General features: G+C 35.6%; 1 protein-coding gene across 2 annotated transcripts in view; it reads left to right on the forward strand.

Annotated features, from left to right (window-relative positions):
* Positions 1–21,145, forward strand: part of INTU (inturned planar cell polarity protein) — a 48,204-nt gene that overhangs the window by 21,833 nt on the left and 5,226 nt on the right. For both annotated transcript variants that reach the window (XM_068680686.1, XM_068680685.1), the window contains exons 4-14: positions 3,561–3,764; positions 8,385–8,503; positions 9,316–9,405; positions 10,000–10,077; positions 11,179–11,368; positions 14,777–14,830; positions 16,204–16,266; positions 16,915–17,136; positions 17,705–18,127; positions 18,665–18,762; positions 19,435–19,624. In XM_068680686.1, the coding sequence (XP_068536787.1) occupies positions 3,561–3,764; positions 8,385–8,503; positions 9,316–9,405; positions 10,000–10,077; positions 11,179–11,368; positions 14,777–14,830; positions 16,204–16,266; positions 16,915–17,136; positions 17,705–18,127; positions 18,665–18,762; positions 19,435–19,624 (1,731 nt within the window). The remainder of the gene's footprint in view (positions 1–3,560; positions 3,765–8,384; positions 8,504–9,315; positions 9,406–9,999; positions 10,078–11,178; positions 11,369–14,776; positions 14,831–16,203; positions 16,267–16,914; positions 17,137–17,704; positions 18,128–18,664; positions 18,763–19,434; positions 19,625–21,145) is intronic.

The raw sequence follows: 21,145 nt of genomic DNA on the forward strand, positions 1-21,145 counted from the left end.
GTGTCACTTTTCCCGAATTTTGTTTTCGTTACCTGAGTTGAGGCAAACTTGCTTCTGGGCTAGTTCAGCGTATTTCTTGAGGAACAGCAGTCAACTGCTACATCAGTCCTGCCCCCCTCTACCTCCTTGCATGGCAGAGCTGTTTCTGGTGAAATTACTAAAATACACATAGGTGACAATTTAAATTAGTCACTGGGATAGTTAAAAAAAAAAATAAAATAAAAAATCATAGTGATCTCTTTCAATCAGGTAACATTTTAAATATCCCAAAACCTAATGTACAGGACAGTTTTGGTGAGCTTTGTAGCCCAAGTTCCTAAAGAAGCTGGTATATTTCAGAGAAACTAAATATTCCTCACAACAACAGAGTTGTTTTTGTAATTTAAGGATCAAAAAAGGTGCTTCTTGAACATCATTGCTGCTGTTTTTATTGTGTAAGAATTACAGTGAAGTTCTGTGCTGCCTGTGACTGGTAGCAGAGATATTACTGCTTGTCTGCCCAGCCACCAGTTCTTCAAGGACAGGCTTGGAAGCAGCAGAACCTTTGAGATGTTTTCCTTGCACAAGAGAGAGGAGACCAAATAGGAAGAAGATGTGCATTAAGGAGTATACTTATCTTTAACCTGATACTTGGAAGTTGCAGAACCATATTACCTGAAACTTTCTAAAAATATTCAGCCTGAGGCAAATAGTCAGAATCAGAAATATCTCAGCTTGAAATTTTGAGTAATGGTTTGGCAGATCATAAGCACATGGAAAACAGAGACTTAAACAGGAAATGGCAGGCAACCTTGAAAGGCAGGCAATGCCACCAGTTCTCCCTATAATAAAATCCATATTCTTGAGTATACAGCTTTCTTGCAGATAAACACAAAACATGCCTTTCTGGGTTATAGACCAAAGGGGCAACAGCAATATTTTCTGTTTCTTACACCAACAAATGTTTAATCAAAGAGAGTTAAGAAGAAAATCAAGTGTAGGGTGACCATTGCATCATATTTTTCCAGATTCCAGCAGTCCACCAGACTGCACAGGGCCTTGTTGGATCACCTACTGGTTTGTAGCTTATTTTAGTCTAGTGCGTAAAATTCCCTTGACTTCCACAGCATCGTAGAGCAGTGATTTACATAACTGAGTTACATGTTCTGTTCATTTCTGTTGGTTTTCAAACTGCTACCTGAAAAGTGCTTTTGGTACCTGCAGGCTCCTGTGTTACGATTAGTAGTTAGCTGTCCATGTCCATGTCCTATCATTCTACGATTTTGGAGAGCACTGTCATGTTCCATTTCTGTCCTGCCTTTCCTAAGCTGACAAATCCCCATCTATGTACCTTGTAGTTTTTTTGTTATTGTCACCTTCATCAGTTCCTTCATGCAGTTAGATTAAATTTTTTTTGAGAACTAAGTATTGAGAATATATACATACTTTATAGAGTGTAATATTAATATTTTCTGTGCCTTTCCAATTCTCCATTTTGAAATGATTTCATTTTCTTTTCTGTTTTCTGCTGTGCATTGACCTGGTTTTCTTTAAGAGAACTGGAATTAAAGCTGTGAAAGATTTCAGTATTCACAGAAGAGTTCTTCAGTTGTCACATACTTAATCAGATCCTGTGCATTGTTGGGGATGAAGATTTGTTTCTTCTCTACAAAAAGAAAAAAGAAAAAGAGCACTAGTGGGATAGGCTATGTAAAAATGTAGTCTCTTGGTCATTCTCTGTTTCAACATTTTCCAGCCTAGATGATCTTTTTCACAGTGAGCTTTTTAAAGACGTAAAGTGGATTAGAACTTGGATAAGAGTGAAGAGGAACAGAACAGGTCGTGCTTCTGGCTGCTATATAGAGTTAAGTAGACTCGGAAAGGAACTGGAAACCACATTACAGGTAGAGACCTTGCAAATCTAGTGTCTTCACATCCGAGTAGCGCGGCGTTACACACAGTGATGGGGGAGCCAGCATGGAGCCCTGCAGGAGGAGGGAGAGTTGAGGTTCTGTTTGGCCCAATTTAATTTGAGCTCTTGCTTGGGGGGCCATATGGTTACATCTCTAAGACAAGACAGACTGAGATTTTTTTAGTTTGTGAGACCAAAAGATAGACTACAGCAAGAATTACATCTGTGCATCATTAGTGTAGGAACTGTAGCCTAAGTGTTATAAGTTTCCACAGACAAGATGTAGTAGAAGTTAAGAGAAATAGCTCTTGAGCCTTGAGGAAATCTGCAAGAAGTTAAACAGGGTATGAGCAAAATCCTCTGAAATACATGCAGATGGAGTGACGAAGAGAGAATTGGGTCACAGAATGCTGCAGAAGGAAACCTGCATCTCTACAACTGTGAGTGATCAAGTTACTGGGTCTTAAAAAGCCACTGCTGCTTAGCTGGATGTTGCTACTCCTTGAGTCCTGTTAATATGCAGTGTAATGAATTGAAACTGAAATGATGAGGAGAGAGTGAGAGATGAGTTGCAGTCAGAAAAGAAAGTGGTAGCACGTGGCAGGAGAGCATGATGGAGTGTGGTGCCATTCCAAAGAACAGGAATAGAAAAGAGGAGGAGGCTGATAGCAGCCAAAATAGGCGAGGAAAGATTAATGAGTAGTGTCGGGAGGGAGTAGACTGGAACGGGAAGGAGGCAGCCAGTGACACAAATGTTGTAGCTTGAAGAGCTGATGATGGCACTGCTCTCAGATCCAGTGACAGGCAGTGGGTGTTTTTAAAGCATTGCAATTCCTTGCTGGCACTCCTTTCAAAGTGTGTACATACACACAATTATGAAAATATAAAACTATCTATATTTAAATGTATAAATTGCCTTTACTTAGGCTTTTCAGATTGATTGCAACTGGGGAACAAAGAAACCTTTGCACTAATCACTAGGCTAAACTTACTGGCTTCAAAGACAATCAGGATTTGGTCTGACGCATGATGCTTAGAACTTCCCAGTCCAGCTTTTTAAGGATACTTGAAAGCAGACAAACCATCTTGGATAAAAACATATGAAATGAGGAACTGAGAGTGGGCCTACTTGGTTTTTACTGTCCAATGTAAATGGATTTTCCTGTGCAGTTGTATCTGTCAGTGTGCTCAAAACAGCAAAGAAATGGTCATGAAGGAGCCTTGAAGATATATATTTATGGAAGGGCTGATATTTTGAAAGAAGTCAAATATTGTGTATGTTTAAAGATGGTGATAATAGGTTTTGTGTTCAAACAAACCCAGAGCAGTAAGTATATTTTTCCATTCTCAAATCCGTAAAATTTGAGTATGAAAACACCCCAAACCACATGCTTACTTGCATCTTTCAGAGAGCATGTAATAGCTAGCTTTGTTGTTAATAATAAATGGTTATGTAACACTGCGTGTATAATTGTTTTTCCTCAGACAGCAGCAATTTTTGAATGCTTTTGTCTTGAATGTATGCTTACAAAAACTTACCACTGTGCCAGAGAAGTTTGCCTTTAGAAAAGCCATCTCTTAATTGGCTAAAACTACGTCTCTATTATCTGATATTAGAGTGTAATTGTAAGTACAGCATCATTTTCACACCGATTAATTATCTTCATAGGTAAAACTCACATTTGAAACATCAATATTTGAGCCTGAAGGAACATCTCAGCAAAGGAGCAAGCGGGCACAGTCAAGTATGAACAACCTGGTTCGGCTTTTGTGGGGGGAAGACAGTGCAGAGCTTCGACAGGCGACACGAGATGTGCCTCATATTGTTATGTTCCTCTCGCTGAAACTGGACTCTGAAACATCTAAGGATGAGGTATGTTGCAAACTAAGAAAAATGAAAGTGAAAGATAAAAACTGACAACAGCAAATGTTATGTCTATTGGTATTAAAAAATAAATAAATCCTGATAATCATTTTGAATAGCCTGCCAAATATCTTTTTTTGACAGAAACAAGGCCTGAAATTCCAGGGGGGGGCAGCATCATTGCTGGCAAATTCTAATTATGCTTGAAATCACTTCGGCAGTACTGAATGTCTTGATAGAAAGAACAGACCAGGTGTTAACAGAGAAAGCAGAGGCAAATTCAGAAGTTCATTGTTGTCTCCCAAAAGCTCACTGTGACGTTTTCAATGCACCTCTCAAACTTGAAGTATGAAATCCTCCTAATCAAAAAAAGCTTTTCCCCAGCAGGAGCAGTTGGCAGCCTCCATACATAATCTGTCTAGTGCCTCCTGTTTTGAAATGCTAATGTGCCTTTTCTTAGAAGACTCTTGCTTGCATGTCTGCTGCTTGCAGCCAACTGTTGATTCTTGCATGGGCAACATTTTTTGAGCTACCCAAGTACTCTTTCTTTGTCCCATAAAGTTCCCTTTCACTGCTCTTTCCTTTCATGCTCCTCAGAAAACTTGTGCCAGTGTATGTATAACCCTTTGTAAGTTTGTGTGGATGTTGTTTCTGGCGTAGCCATAGCTACAAAGGCTTCAGTCAGAGTGCAGGGCAGGCACAGAACCGTGGGGAGGGCTGAGCTTGGCCTGAAAATGACAAATGGCCAAAGTGGACTCTTCAGAAACAGACGTTGGAAAAAGACTCTTGTCCCCGTCTGTAGAGTCTCCTCAGATTTAATATAGGCCCCGGTGACTTATGTTATCTGTGCTGTGGAGGTAACAAATGAAACAGAGTTTTTTCCGGTCTCTGGGGACTGGTGGGACAGTGACAGAGTGGGGAGCAGAAGACGAACAGTTCTTTTTCCCTCCCCTAATTAGGCAGATCCAGGCAGCACTCCATCCCTTCTCTGGGATGTCTTTAGCTTTTTAATACTATTTTTCAACTGGTAGAAGTCAGTATTGCTTTGATCTACTATAGAGAAAGTATTACACATAATGGAGTTTATTTTCTAAAGACAGGGTTAGGGAGGAGAACCCTAGAAAATTGCATGATATTACGATACCATTAAAAATGTTGTATAGTTTGCAGAGTCAGTTGTGTGAAAGCTAGGAAATGACAGATTTATGGCTGCTTGTGCAACTTTAATTGAGACATTTTGTATATATGTAGCATGACATTGTCTGTATTATTTTTTTCTGAAAGATGCCAGTCTTGTGTAGAGCAGAAGATGATGGACAGATGAGTATGTATAAATAAGGCTTAATAGGCAGCCATAAATCCAGTACTTCATAACTCTGGAGTACTCGACTTTGTAATATAAATCATGTGCTTTTTAACCCTAATATTTTTAAGGTAACGTATGCTTCATTATGTATTGCAGCTACATACTGACACTGTAAGCTTTGCTTTGCAGTTCTTTCCAATCTTGTGTAAGAGACTATAGGTTTTCATAGAAGGTACCTTCAGCAGAAATTATTTTATATCAAACTCTTGCAAATTTTATAGAACCTTCTTTCTGTGATTTATACACACACACACACAGAGACTGCTTCCATTAAAACATACAATGCCTCGGTATTTTTCTGCTTTGGTATTTCCCTGTAATAAAAATCAACAAAAAAAGCTCATTTAGCTGTGAATTAAATAAATTTAAGATGCTTTATCAAAATAGACTTGCGTGTTACAAATAATTCCTTTATCTTCAGTTCTAATTTCGTAGTCCATGACTCTTACGTTACATGTATGGAACAGATGTAGGCAATTGTTGTAGACTTTAATGACCAAGAAAACATTGGTCTTTAGATAAATTTTATGAAATATTAAAAAATAAAAAAATAAATCAAGGTCTCTGTCTCCCCTGTTGCAAGGTAAATAGCTATGCAAATGCCTAATGGTAACACCTGCACTTCAGAGTAAATGGAACAGTGCTTTCTTGCCCCATTCTTTCTCTACTTTCTCCCTAGAAACAGGATTAAGTCAGAATGTTGAGCTGAGGTAAAAGAGGGATTGTATTGCACTTTTTCTCCCTGCACACTGTGGAAGAATTGTTTCCCAATAAGTCTTGGCAGTTATGTAGCCCCAGATAGTCTCTAACGTGCAGATATCCTCTGCTGGTGTAATCGAGCTCTTTAAAACATATATTAACAAAAGACCACTGGCTTCTTCGAGGCATTTGTCTTTAGTTTCATTTGGTAAACAGTAAGCGACATTTATCCTGTAGATTTACTTTTCCAGACTTAGTTTACAGTACTTCAAATTAGCACTGAATTATTATACACCCACGCCACCTCACACAATCGAAAAATTTGATGTCCCTTTACTAAGTTTCTTTACCTATATCCAAAGGAAGCATCGTATGCAGATCACATCTTGCAAACAGTGGCAACTAGGGCTAGTTACTAATTCTTCCACTTGTGAGCCTTTGACACCCAAAGATCAAATTAATGATCTTTGAGACTTGTAAACTCAATCTGACAGTCACAAAGGAAAGTATTTAGGACGTGCACATGGTGAGAAAGTTTGATCTTGTCTTTTATGCTTTAATTCCAGGTAGGTGTTATGATTATAACATAGGTTATTTGTACCAATATGCATTATTTGTACCAGCAGACGTTATAACATCTTTATGCATTTGAACTGGTTTTGGTGATACCATGTTTTAGAAGAAATGGCCTTTGTATTCCTTCTACATGACAGTTTTACTGGTAGCATGTGGTTAGTACGTGTGCAAAGTAGGTATTACTGAGTAGGCTGTTGAGATATCTTTGTTCTTACAGACACTTGGGCTTCCTGTAGCATTTCACTACATTTTTATTATTTCTAAATGAATCTTTAAGAATTTATAGTGTTCTTTTAATCTGTAATTTATTTTTACTCTCATATAAGGTGCATTTTAAAGCATCTTTTGTCAGTGTACTGTGAGGACAGTAGGATTTTTTTATCTAGTCAGCATCGTTACAACACAGTTCCTTTTGTCCATTTTGTTTGTTGTCAAGACTGCGCTGAGTGGAAAAAAAAAAACAAAAAAAGCAGTTTAGGCTGAGTTTGAGAAATAAAGAAAACAGAAATAAATAAAAGGGCAGCTGATAAGTTAAAGGCTAAGCCTTTAGTTTAGATACTCTGTCCAGGTTTTGGGTGTTTGGGTTGGGGGAGGGTTCACATTTAAAAAACAAACAAACGAAAAGTGCTTCTAAGCTTTTGGATAAAATGGTATTCTTCATCTTACTCTGAAGACAGCTGATCTTGTATGGAAGTATGTGCAGAACCTTGCTAACAACTCATTACTGTGTATATATATGATGCATCTAAGACCTTTTGTTGCAGTTGTCTTTTCTTTCCCTGGGAAAGTGTTTGGAGAATTCTCAAATGAATTTTGTGTAAAGGCCCCAGTTCGTAGGAAGGAGTGGAAAAGACAGAATGTTTTCTTTCTAGCCCTTTGTAATGCTGTAATTAGAAAATGGCATTTTTTTTCTCCTGCTGAGGGATTGACTTAAGAAAAAAAAAATTCGTGCTACTAATGAGTATTTGAAAATAGAGCTAATTAAATTGGATAAGAATGAAGAGTTTGCCAGGTCCTTCTACAATGAAACTTTATATACTTTTAATCTTGATGAAGGAAAATTTTCTAATGGATATTGGCACTGAGCAATAAAATAGCAAGATTAATCATATTGGTGTTTCTTTCGCTTGTGTAGAAAGATGATTTAGCGTCCCCTTTGCATTGGACAGGCTTAGTATTATACAGATTATTTCTGACCATCATGATTTGGCAGAAAGCAAAAGTAGTTCACTTATTACTGCTTTATTGTTACAGTTCCTTAAATAATATAAAAAATTGCAGCATACTTAAAATTATTTTAATACAATAGCATTACATTAAAGAACTGGTTAGAAAAATATAAATAACTGTTACAAATATTTGTGTTTATTGAACTTCAGTTTAAGATTGACCTTTTTAAGCATATGATGATAGTTTGTGTTTTCGTGATAGAACTGTTAATGGTTTATACATTATTTGAATGTATACCTCAGTTTTATTTTTTTGCTGTGGATGTAGGGTAATTAGGTAGGGCTACAGCGAGAGATGAGGGTTCCTATATTCTTACGTGTTGGTTTTCAAGAGTTGTCCTCTTGATGGGCTCTTAAATCACAATTTAAATACTTAAGGAACTATATAAATGTTAGCAATCTCTCGGAATCTGGCTTGTTAACAATGTATTTAAAACCGTAAAATTCAGTGGCAATGCTATTTGTCATTCTATGTTTCTCCATATGATAGTGATTCAAAATAAGTCCTACCTTTCTATAAAGCAGAAATTAAATTGTTGTAAACATTCATGTTTTAGAACTTTCCCAGTAAGCCCATGCAGGCCACTGCTTGTTTTGATATCAAAACAAATGTTCAAAAATGTAAAAAAAAATAAAATAAAATAAAAAAATATATATATATAAAAATGATACCAGTAAAAAAAAAAAGAACCTTTTTTCCTTTTTTGTTTGTTTTATTTGTGTTTGCTTTGCTTAACTAACAGTTAATTTTGTTCACAGCAAGAAATTCTTTATCAGTACCCCATATCGGAAGCATCCCAAAAACTCAAAAATGTGAGGGGAATATTTCTCACGCTCTCTGACATACTGGAAAGTGTTACCGGTACCCAGATTATCAGGTAAAAGTATTTTGAAATTTTATGTATTACTACTTCTAATATTTTACATGTATGTGTACAGAACAATGTACATGGGTCATATGCTGCTATCTTGCTATTTTGGCTGAGAAGTTTTAGCACAGTGCTTTAACTGTGCTTAAAAATTTCTATTTAATAAAAGCATGTTACTAATTAAGTGATCACTACAATGCAGATTGATTCTTAGCAGCTACTAAGCTGCTGATCATTTGCATATACCAGTATTCTACTGCAACGTCACATGAATTGGCACTGAGGTGTGTTTACCACTTTTAAATGCTTGTGCATTATTAATAGGAATTCTCTCCTATAGAAGCATTTTTGACATGTCAAGATTTTCAAACATCTGAAAAAAACAAGTCAATCCATTTATGGATAGTACAGAAATCCATGATGACTTCGAATCACATTTCCTGTTAAGGTTCTCCATTCCCCATTTTTAGATGAATTCTCAAAATATGAAAGTACCTCGGCTGGTCTCTATGGACTGTTTTGTCTTTTCAATAAATATAATAGAAAATCCCCAGCTCTTCTATGAAGCTTTTTCTGTCAGAAGAGTAAATTATCATCAGTGTGTGTATTAGTACTGGTTTGACCTCTTACTTGGAAGGGAAATAAGAGAGTGTTTGAGTTTTCTAATAATTAATGTAATTATCTAGCCCAGTTGCATGCCTGTTACTTTACATGAGCATAAGACTTTGTATCTAAAATACATATAAATCATTCCAGCTTTAATGGTGACCTTTTATAACTGCATACTGTTAATGGAAATACTCCCGGCTTAATTTTTCTAGTTCCTCCCTTTTCTTATGTGAAAAACTGGTTCAAGTTGTTTACTGGAAAGAATGTGACAAGTTGCTTGTAATTGGCCTTCCTGAAGAAAAGTGAGTTTTAAATATTTCTTTTTTTTCCTTATTTTTCTCAAGTACAGTCCTCAAATTGTACTGTTCTCCTATCAAAAAGCAAGAAAGGGAGGGTTTACAATGTACTTTTCTTAGTATACTTTTCTTAGTATACATTGATTTCTTAGTATACATAGATTTTATAGCAGCTATCCCACTTCTTGGATCAACTTTGTACACATCTTTTATATAGACCTTGTTACAATTTCCTTTTTACTCCTTACGAAGGGAATGAGTTCTCATTAAATCTCAGAAATACCTATAAACTATAAAACAGTAATTTTCAGTGTTTGTTAAAGTTATGTCCTAATTAGAGACTACTGAATAACAAGAGTAGTATTAGGTATTTATGTGTTCTAGGAGGCAAGAAGTACAGTTGTATTTCTTCCAGCTTTACTACTATGTCTGTGTGGTCATGGGCAAATCACTCAAATGAAAATTCTTATACAGAACGATAAAGTATAATTTGCTTGCTATCACTAGTTATGAATGCATCTCTCTTCCGAAGATGCCTATGTGTATTGACGGTAGTTAAAGATGTTATAAACATAGATGTATGTTTGAATTTTTTTTTAGTGTGCCACTTTCCCAGTTAAGGATCATGTTGGAAAATGTTGTCAGGACCTTAAAATTTATGTACAGCTCTTTAGACAGGTGAGTTATTTCAAAAGTATTTTCTTTTCAGTCACTAGTTTTTAACTGATGCTCACTGAAAAAGCATTTTTTTAATGTTTATATGGATTTTCTTTGCATGTTCTTTCACCTTTGCACAAAACCAGGATTCTGTTCTTGACTTTTTGTTTCAGTCTTAACACTAGTAAGACTCTTTTTAAAAAGTCTCTGTTATTTCAGAAAATTTGGTCCTTGATTAGGTTAAATCATTCACATAACCAATGTCACTCTAGATGTCAACAGCACTCTGCAAATGTGTTAAAGCACTGTCTGTAAAACGCACATATGAATCACAGTGTTATATTTGTAATAAAATAAACACTTCAGACTTCTCAACTTTATTTGGCAGAGTTCTCTGCATTTGGAAATCACCCAGAAAATTTTCAGTCTGACTGTAACCTAAATAAAATTGCCAAGGTAGGCTATTCATATGCTTGCATTCAATTCAGGGTGTAAGTGTGTATGCCATGGAGAAAATCCTAGCATTTATGTTTTGTGCTGTTCAACACAGAGAAATGTAGAAATATAGAAAGAATAATCACATGTAATATCAAGCCGTATCTTTTTCTTACAGTATTTTTAATGTCACTTCACTATGAGCAACTTACCCTTGCTATACTTGCAGCTATTTAAATGCATCTCAGAAAACATTTAGCTTTGAATATGAAGGGTAAAGTAGTTCATTTTTATGTTAAGTATAGCAGACTATTTAGAAATGTAGAATTTTTTTTATACCTTCTGAAGGAAAGTCATACAGTGATGTCTAGCACACCAAAGTAATTAAATTATTAAAATAAAAACGAAGAAGAGTCTGAATTTCTGAAAGGATGAATCTGATCATTGCCTCATCTTATGTTGCTCTCAGATATCCACTATAATACTGTACTGCTTTCTGCTAGGCAGGCAGCGTCATCTTTGTATGTATGTACTGTCTGCATATTGGCCTGGTGTTTGTTTAAAGTGAATGTTAAAAACTTCAAATGTATTATCATGCTGTAAAAAGACTTATATAGAATAGAGGGTTATATAAACAAGCTACACGTTTCTTGATGATATTCTAACTTGGAGTTCATGTTTGTTCAGTGCTTTTTGCCAGGTGGAAAATGTTTCTCGTCTGGATCATTTTTTCAACCTCTTCTTCCAGCGAGCACTTCAGCCTGCAAGATTCAACTCAAATGCCAGCTCCAGTGCTCAATACTATGATACCTTCAGTGCCTTATTCTTAGACAGTCTCCCAGGCTTGCGCTGGCTGACATTGCCTCAGGAAATCAAGGTAATCTTGTTTTCACATCTCTTCAGAAAAACTTATACATGAAAGGCCAGAAAATTGACTCAGGTCTTGCATATATCGTTTGGTGTCATTGTGTAATTTAAATGTGCTTTACCCATCCAAAGCCACCATTTTTCCTCCAGGATCTTTTATTTAAATTTAGAAGTATGGAGTCAATTCCAGAGGAAACAGAATGCTATTGTGAGTGTAGTTTGGTGATTTCCTTTTCTTCTATTTTATTTCTTTTCTTTTCTATTTTTCTTCTGTTTTTCTATTTCTTCTATTGTGCCTAATGTGACATTTCTTAACTGTTTGGTGGGGTTCTTAGAACCAGTTTAAACATTCTTAGTTCTTAGAACCAGTTTAAACATTCAGATATTCCTTGCACCTACTTTTTTTTCAGTAGTGTGACATGGGGTAGCAATCATCTCACCTTCTCTTTGGTCTATGATAGAACTACAGTTGAGGTGCTAATCCTGATCTCTTCGTACTAATGAATGGGGAAAATCCAGCAATTCACTTGTTCTACTCCAGCTTTTTGCTTTAGTATTAGATGAATCATGCCTGAGGACTCTAACTATGAAGACAGCCTGAAGTGAAGGGACCATCTCAAACAGGCATGTCTATGCTGTAGGTATTTAATGAAATGCAGCCTCATTCAAGGACTAAACATGTGACCAAATAGTTTAAATCTGTTGGTCTTCAATGAGACAGACACATTTTAAAATTTTACTCTTTTCTATTTAAAATAGTCTTGTTAACATATAAAACTCTAATATCTAGTCAAGTTCCTGTTGAGAAGGTTACTTTCCATACAATGCACATACTGTAATGACAATTTCCTACTATTTTATATATTATCCTATATTCCGGAAGTATCAGGTATTGCAGTAAGGCAGGGTGGACCCCTTAGATTTTCAGTTTTTTCTTCAGGGTTTAGAATGAGTGAAAGAAAGATTCACTGCATTTTCATTTTCCATCCTCCAGTGAATATTAGTGAATCTAGGGAATCATGTTTTGTTTACCTTCATGATTTTTAAGTATTTTCAACCCTTCAGTTAGGAAGTTATTTTCCATATCATGTGAAGAGTTGTTTGCATATCATATTTATGTCAGCATATGTTTTTACTAAATTTCACAGCAGAAAAAAAATGAAGCTGGAAAGATGTTAAGGGTATGTTAGTGCCGTCCTTCTAGAGTTTGTTTTCTTTAGTAACTATTTGCCATGATTTAATGCAGATGAAACAGTTGGAAAATTTTAAGCCGGGAGTTTTCTTCCATGGAAAGACCCAAAATATTTGTATGCTTGTGGCTAACACAGTTAAGGTTAATACTAATTATTAGACAATGATTGTGATCTGAGCTGACCAGAAGCTGTTACCTAAACTTATTTAATGAGTAACAGGAAAGAGACTTTGCAACAATCTTCACTGTTGTCCATGAAAGTAAAGACACCATACAATGGAAAGTTACAAGTTCTTCTCAGAATGGCTCTGCAAGAGGACTGAGTTTGGATGCTCAAATGACCTTACTTCTGCAGTGGTGTGCTCAAATAAAGAGCCTATAAAGAGCAAAGTATTAACTAAGACTTTCCTCGCTTTCTGAATTGCATGTTTAATGAGAAGACCTCATGTATGATTTTTGTAAGTCTGCTTTCTGGGGAGGGAATAAGTGGTTAAGTCTTTCAACTTGAATATTGACAGGGTTTGCAGACTTGTTTCAGGCTTGCTACTGTTCATTAATAAAAGTTGCCATGGACATTGCAAGCTATGCATCACTGAGTGCCATTCATTACTAAACAGATTCCTGCTTGCTAGTGCAGCCTTCTCTCTCCTTTCTTCATAATACAAATTGTCTTCTCTGCCTTGGTTAGCAGACCCATAATGATTTAGTTCTCTCTACCTTGCCCCATGGTATCTGTTTAGATACGCTTTTGCTAAACGTGCTGGATGTGTTGGGGAGAATTTAGTCCAATAGCTGCATTTATACTACATGTTATATATGTTGTAGCTACAGAAGTATGTATTCCCTGAGTGTCTCAAGAAAGCTACTTGTATATCATAACTCCAGAGTTATATCTGCTATCCAAGTGAAAAATCTAGGGGGGTGCACATAGTCCTGTAACATACACATCCACTCACTTGCAAAATCCATGCTCCATAACCAAGGGGAATAAAATGTTTATGCAATACGTAATTGTAGAATATGGCCAATCTGCAATCTAATATACATTAGAAATGTAACTCAGTGTATCTCCGTTGTCACATGTTCTTACACAGGAAATGACATGTTTATTTTCTTGTGCTATTTGGTGACAATTTTTTTTTCTCCATGTCTTTTTTCCTCCATGCTTTTTTTCTTCTCTCTTAGGTTTCTGCAGGGAGAGACTGTAACAGTTTGTTCTCTACCTTAGCTTTCAGGTTGCTTCCTTTCTTGTAAAATTCCAGGAATTTAGAAAACAATGTATTTTATTTTATATGTATGATATGAACAGGGGGTTCCAAAATTATCGTAGATCATCCACATCTGTAAGAATTTTTTTTTTTCCTAGAAAAAAAGAGGAAATTTCTGCAACATAAGTTTTAGTGAAGATCTTTTTATTTGTGTATTCTTTGGAGAATACAAATGTCAGTTGCTTGTTGGGCAGAAAGCCATTTATATCTTAACTGGGGAAAAAGCTGAGAGGTTGGTTAGTTTGTTGACTGCCAACAGCGTAGCTGACATTTCTGTTTGCAAAACTGGCTGTATTTCAATTAGAGTCAGCTTGTTTATATAGCCCAAGGAGTTTGTCATGGTGGGTTTAGGTTCTTTTCATTAGTAGCACATTTATGTCGTGAACTTCAGTGGCTAGTACAATATTCTTTAAAGCAAAGTATTTTTAGTAAAATTTGGGTTAACTAACCTCCTGAAGTAAGAGAAATGCAAAAGCATAGAGCAGTATGAGCAGAACAGAGCTAATGTATGAGAAAGAGCTGCAGAATTCCATGGAAACGAAAACCAAATGTATTGTGAAAAAGATTTGTCTAATAACCCAGTTGGATATAGTAGCTTGCCAGATTTCTGTGTTGTCTGTAGCCTTCGAGGAGTAGTCACTAGGCCTCATATTTTAAACCAAGCTGGAATAAGGGACATCTACTTTATATACAGAACAGTGGGTTCTGAAGCCAAGCAAGCAGAGAAATTTTAGTCTCAAAGAAGAGGGAAATGCATAGCAATTGAAGAATATTTCTTTAATCTAATAAATTGAGGTGTTCCTGATACCTGATACTGCAATTTTTCTCCATTCACTTTGTACATGTGAATCCTAATCTTCTCAGATTAGCAAGATAAAGTGAACTATCTATTAGTGAATATGCTGATATTGTAAATTAATGTGTTAGAAGAGTCTATTAAAATGTTTAAATATTTCAGATGGAAATTGACACAGCACTGAGCGACCTTGAAGCAGCTGATTTTGCAGAACTGGTAAACATTTGTCTTAGTTATTTGCATTGCACAGTATCCCTTTACCTTGCTCATATTCAGTAGCTTAAAAAAGCACTAACTACAAACTCATCCATGTTTTGAAATCAAGTGGGAGTCAAAGTAAAAGTATACTGCATTACTCTTGTTTTAAGACAGATCGATTTTACCCATTTTTATCCTGAATTTTTCTCTATGGTTAATGTTACCATATTGTAATCCTCTAGGATTAGTCACTGAAAAACATCATTTACTATAAGTTAAGTCCATGGGTTGTTTACAAGAACACTCTAATTTCAACATAGCTGTTGTTTGTTGTTCCTTTTTCTTTGTATAGAAACTGTCTCCTTCCCAAGCAATTGCGAACAAAACTCAAAGCTTCTGTGGAGCTCAGAGAACTTGAGTTACCAGTTTGAATAAAACAATTACAAGTTATGCATACTTTTAACACTCATAAAGAAGAAGATAGTAATTTACTCAAGTATATGCTCTTTAATTCCTCTATAGGATAGTGAGATGTAAACATACTGAATTTTCAGTTTTACTTCTGAAAGAGCTTTCTTAAATCACATTGCAGAATAATTAGTTGTATTTTTAAATTATTATAATATACCTAATAAATAATATGATTTTAAAATATCAGGTGTAAAGAACAGGTGCTTGATTTAGTATATTTAGTATAACAATTTGGGACATAGATTTCTTCATTTCTAAAGATAGCTAAAGTTGCTTAAAGCTTAAAATATAAATTAGGTAAATGTACAGTCAATGCTTCAAAAGAACAAAAAACAAAATATGGATGCATATTTACAGAAAAGGATGTTTAGGTTGTATTTTATTTCAAAGAAACTGATTGCACCCAATAATTTAAAATATTCTAGACTCCATATGAAGTTAGTCTTCTCTTAGACCAATGGGCATCTAAACTAAAAAAAAAAAAATAAATAAATAGGTGTATTTGGGGTAAAATTGCAAATACTGGATAAAAAAATGCTTTGACTTGGAAGTTTTGCTCTAGGAGGGCCTCTGGTGTCAGTAGTTATGCTTCAGTTACTTTGCTGTTAAGAATTGTGAGAATTAGCATATCCTACAAAAATAGTTTATGAATAGATAAACACTGGATAGGAAATCTGAGCATCTTACCTTGAGCTGAAAATTGTTAGAGACAGCTGTAGTGACATGAAAATCTATAATGGAGGCTAAAAAGTTTGTATTTCTCTTAACTGCTCAAAATACCGTTATTAATGCCTTTCTGATGCCCTAATGATATAAGCAGTCAAAATACTGAATAAGTCTGATTACAGATGATTGGAATTAAATGTTTTACTTGTATTACTCAAAAATTCTGAACTAAAAATCCATGCCTTTGTTCACAGTCTGAAGATTACTACGACATGAGAAGATTATATGTGATTATGGGCTCTTGTCTCTTCTACAAGGTAGTATTACTGATTAAGGTCTATAGATTAAGAAAATACAACTTCTAGAAATCTAACCCAGTCACGGAGTAACTCTTTTCAGAACCTTACAAATAGGAGAAATATGTGATTACTTTAAGTGTAATTTTAGTGACACAAAACTCAAACACCATAACAACAAAAAAAGATTTCATGAAGTGAAATGTGCTATATGATCAATAAGGACAAAATACTTGTTTGAAGTTGTCCTACATAAATTCTGTCATATGACCCGTGGATTGAAGAAAGACAGTAATATGAGATTAAAATCACATTTGAATTGATTCAGTGTGATATTCTGACAGTATCTCTTTGTGGGGGTATTGGTATTATTTAATAGACACAACAGCTCCTCTATTTTTAATGGGTCTTCAAATCAAAGGCTTGAAAATTTGGATCAACAGCTTTTTTCTCTTCAACCTTAATTATAAATTTATTTTACTAAATATAGATAATGTATTTGACAATATAAAGAAAGAGATAACAGTTATAGCTTTAAGAAATTTATTGTCATCCAATTGATCTTTATGCCAGTAGCATTATGAGAGTAAACTGTCAGCATAATTTTTTTGCATAGTTTTGTCAGCACATTTCTTACTGAATACGCTTCCTTTTCTGTGTTTAATTAAGGGTTACTTGATCGGTAATCACTTGCCAAAGGAAGATCTTATTGATATAGGTTTATATAGCCGGCACTATTGTCTGTTACCCTTGGCAGCAGAACAGAAGATTGGTCAGTTAGTGATATGGCGAGAGGTATTTCCAGAGCATCACATCCAGCCATGCGAAGTGTCAAGTTTTACAGGATACAGAGAACCTGAAGCAAGATACTTCTTATTGATAGTTGGCTTGGTAAGTTAACACCTGAAGTATGGCCCTTCTCCTGTGCTCTGTGTTGGTGTTGTATATTGTCTGTTGTTCAGTAAGATCATAAATTTACACCTGTTACTTTAGTAATTTTAGAAAATACTCATATTGTAGCTGTTCATGGGATAGAATTTCTCAGGTAGTACAATAATTTCTATGTTTGTAAAGCTTGCAAGTTCTAATAATTCTCGTTACCTTTTCTACTTTCTCACTTCACTTGAAAATGTTTTTACTTTCATGATTTTGTATTTTCAGATAACTCACTTAAGATTTTTTTAATGTGTTGTGGGTTCTTTTTGCCTTTTTTTTAAAGGCAAGTTATCTAATGAGTGAGTAAATCATACTCTTTTTTGTTTGCATGTTAACTTAGATAACATGTAAGGAGAAAGATCTCCTTGGACGTGATTTGATAAGAAAAATAAAAAACTCCTCTGGGGAGGAGGAAGGACTGCTGAATATTGTGCTGTTTTTTGTCCAAGTATCTGATAAGATATAATGCAGTACATGCTATATTTGAAATCAGAGGCTAATGTTGCTACCTCCATGTTTACAGAGACACTTCATGCTGTGTGTTCTGCTAGAGGCAGGAGGCTGTGCATCAAAAGCCATTGGGAATCCAGGACCAGACTGTATATATGTAGATCAGGTCAAAGCCACTATACTTCAGCTGGAAGGAATAGATGCCAGCATAGAGGAAAGGCTAGATTCTCCTTCCATTCCACCTTTATCTTGTGCAGACTGGTTCCTTCCTGCAACACGTGACAAACTGGAGAGCTTGACCACCTCACCTATCCTAAGCAAGATACAAAATGCTTCCAAAACAGTAACTACTCCAGCAAGCAAAAGGACCCTGTTTGGTGACTCATCCTTAACGACACGTAAGCCAAGTCCTACGAGAAGCAGTGGAGGACCTGACCATGGCAATGAAGGTCCTGCAGAAGATGAAAGCAGTAATCCACAAGCTGTAGCCGATCAGGTCTGAGAACAGGGACAAAGCAAATTGTTTAAGGTTCTTCTGGGCTTGGGGGAGGTAGCAATTCTTATAAAAATTCACGAACTAAAAACAAACAAACAGGAAAAAAAAAAACACAAGTAAATAAAAATTCAAGAGTTACTGAATTCAGTAGAAAATACTGCTGTCTTGGGAAGCTTTGGGTCAGCCTCACAGCCATCACATTTTTTATTGTGATTATTATCGCTTCTAAATATTTGGTTTTCGAATGACTAAATTGGGCACAGCTGTGTTGGAATCAGCAGAAGTAATTGGAGAATATCCCCAAAATAATAATGGTGTAAACAAAAGTGATTATGACAACTTGCTGTACAGTTGTACAACTGTTTCTAATCAATTTCAGCCTAAAATAGACTAAAATACATTTATGTTAGTTGATGCAACTGAGCCTTTTTAAAAGCACTATTTTTTTTTCTTTTAAATAGGTGATTTCCTGGTTTGATTTTGTTCTTTCCTTACCTTTATTTTGTCTGTTAGTTCATCTATCTATTTGTTTTTCAGGTCACTAGAAAAAAACATACCCTACCAAATCCATTTAATTTAGGAAACCCTAAAAAGAACCTGTCAGAAAAGGATATAGAACTCTTTAACGCTATCAAGTAAGATTTTTTCTATTAAATATTTGATTTTTAAGGTCATACATGCATGGATTTTTGAAGATGCACAGATCACAGAAGTTCTCGCATACTGTTATTCTAACTAAAATTTTGCTATGCAAGCTCTTAATGGAGTATAAATTAGAAGAGAAGACTTTCTCAAGAATATTTCAGTAGAATGTATCCGTGTCACATAATTATATAACCTTAGAAGCTCAAATAAATGAGTTTTTGGCACACATATACCTTGTGTGTCCCTGGTGCCACTAAGCACAAAGGACATAGAAGCCATGACCTTCCTTGTTTCTTGCTGTTCCTTGTGACAATGCAGTCTGATCTGGTATTTTGTTTGGGTGCTAAAGAAAGCATTCCTTTCCTTCAAAGCTTTTATTTCTCCCTTCCCTTTTCTTTTTTGATGAGAAGCTTTGAGATCACAAGCAGAATATCTAACTAGCACCAGACTTGCTTGAAAAATACGTATTTGTGTATAAACAGTCCAAATTAGCAGATTTCCTTGGTATAAAAATAAGCACCTTTCAAATATGTCCTTTGTTGTACTCCATTGTAGTTACTGGAAAATACAGGTCTGTCCTAAGGAAAAAAAAGTTTGCATTGTTTAACTGCAATTTCATACAAATGTATTTGAATACTAAATGAATTCTCCTATTTTTGAAGGTTGACATCTGGTCCTGAGAATACCCTCTTCCACTATTTATCTTTGGAAACAATGCAAGGAATCTTTATTACTCCAACTCACAAGGAAGTAGCACAACTCGGTGGCTCCATCCACCCACAGTTAATCGAGAATTTTCATCGTTGCTGTCTTTCAATTCGCTCAGTTTTTCAGCAGTCCATGAAAAACCAAGTATGAAAGCTTTCTTACTTCAGTTTTCCTCTCTATTTACCTTCTCAACTCAGTATTTCAAGATCGTTTTCACTTAATTATTTAAAAAAGATCACTGACAGGCAACTCTTTGTGTGATAGTTTATAATGCACTTTCACTGTTATGGGAGGGTTCTATCTCAGAGCATCCAACCATGTGTGCATGTAATTATGGTCAGTCCCTCCAGCCATGCCCTCAAAGTAAGTACTCCATGTATCCAGTATAGTATTTTCTTTTTCTGTTTGATGTTAGGACTCTAACTTAGCAAAAAGTTTCAAATACTAGGTTTAAGAGCTGTAAGAAGTAGAGTGAAAAGGGTCATTTTTTAGTCATATTAATTCTATAAGGAAACTTCACACTGGCAGGAAAAGGAGATGCAGGCCCTCTGTTTTTCACAGAAAATGTTTGATATGAACAGTGATAGTGCAGCCTCCCCTCAGTGCCCTGTCATAGTGTCTGAGCACTGACCTGAAGACGGCCTCTCTGCAGCTGAGAGGGTGTTCATTCTGTTTTTTTGGTCTCTGTGCTACCTGAGATTGCTTAGCCACTTGCCAGACACTAACGTCTCTAATAGTTTGCCAACACTGGCATCTGTCTAGAAGATGACTGGCTACAGTGATCAATTCCTCTTAATTATGCTGCTAAACCATCTCTTGGATTTTAGATCATGTGGGATGGCAGAATAGGTGAGGGTTTTTTTCTCTGTACAAAGATAGCAATTCAGGCTTTGCTCTACACTTAGGCTGAAGCCCAGTGGCAGCTGCCAGACCTTTATGCGGGTACTAGGAAAAAAAAAAAGATATGATGCCAGCAGCTGCCCTGCCTTGATTTTGGTTACAACTTTCAGTTTTCTTCAGATGATCCATACAAAGTAAAACAGTAATAGTAATGCAGAAATCTAAATAATAGGTATAAGAATCAATTAGAGACACTCAGAACAGACATTTTGCGTTCAATGCACTTTTTGTTTTTCTAGAAGTCTGGTTTGTTAATTGTGCAGTTGATTTTTACTGACATGAGCCAAATTGGGGTAACATTTCATCCATGATAATCTTGCCATCTATTTAATCCATTTGAAAAAGAAATAATGAAATATAAGTGGAATGATGTATACCAGTTGCAACTTTTTAGGTCCTAAAGTGACGATCCAAGTGTGTTAAATGAGAAATGGGGAATAACAGTACAAATTGAATGAATGCCATTTGGAAATATCAGTATAATTTCTCTTCATGTTTTCTTTAAGTTACTGAAGAAGTCGATTCTGGTTAGACTGTGTCTCATAAATCATCTGGGAAATTTTATTTATTTATTTTTAAGTGTTAGAAAAACGGATTAATTTGGATTGTTCTGTCAACTTCCAGTGACACTGAGGTTTGGCTGAATGGAACATTGGCAATGGGTCTTGTGTTTTGGGCACTTCTATCAGGAGATCTGGAAACCCTAAAGGAAGCAGAGAGAATACACAAATGTGTCTTATGATCAAATTGGTTTCGTTTACAACT

This window comes from Anas acuta, chromosome 4 (assembly GCF_963932015.1).
Source record: "Anas acuta chromosome 4, bAnaAcu1.1, whole genome shotgun sequence".
In the NCBI taxonomy this organism is placed as follows: domain Eukaryota; kingdom Metazoa; phylum Chordata; class Aves; order Anseriformes; family Anatidae; genus Anas; species Anas acuta.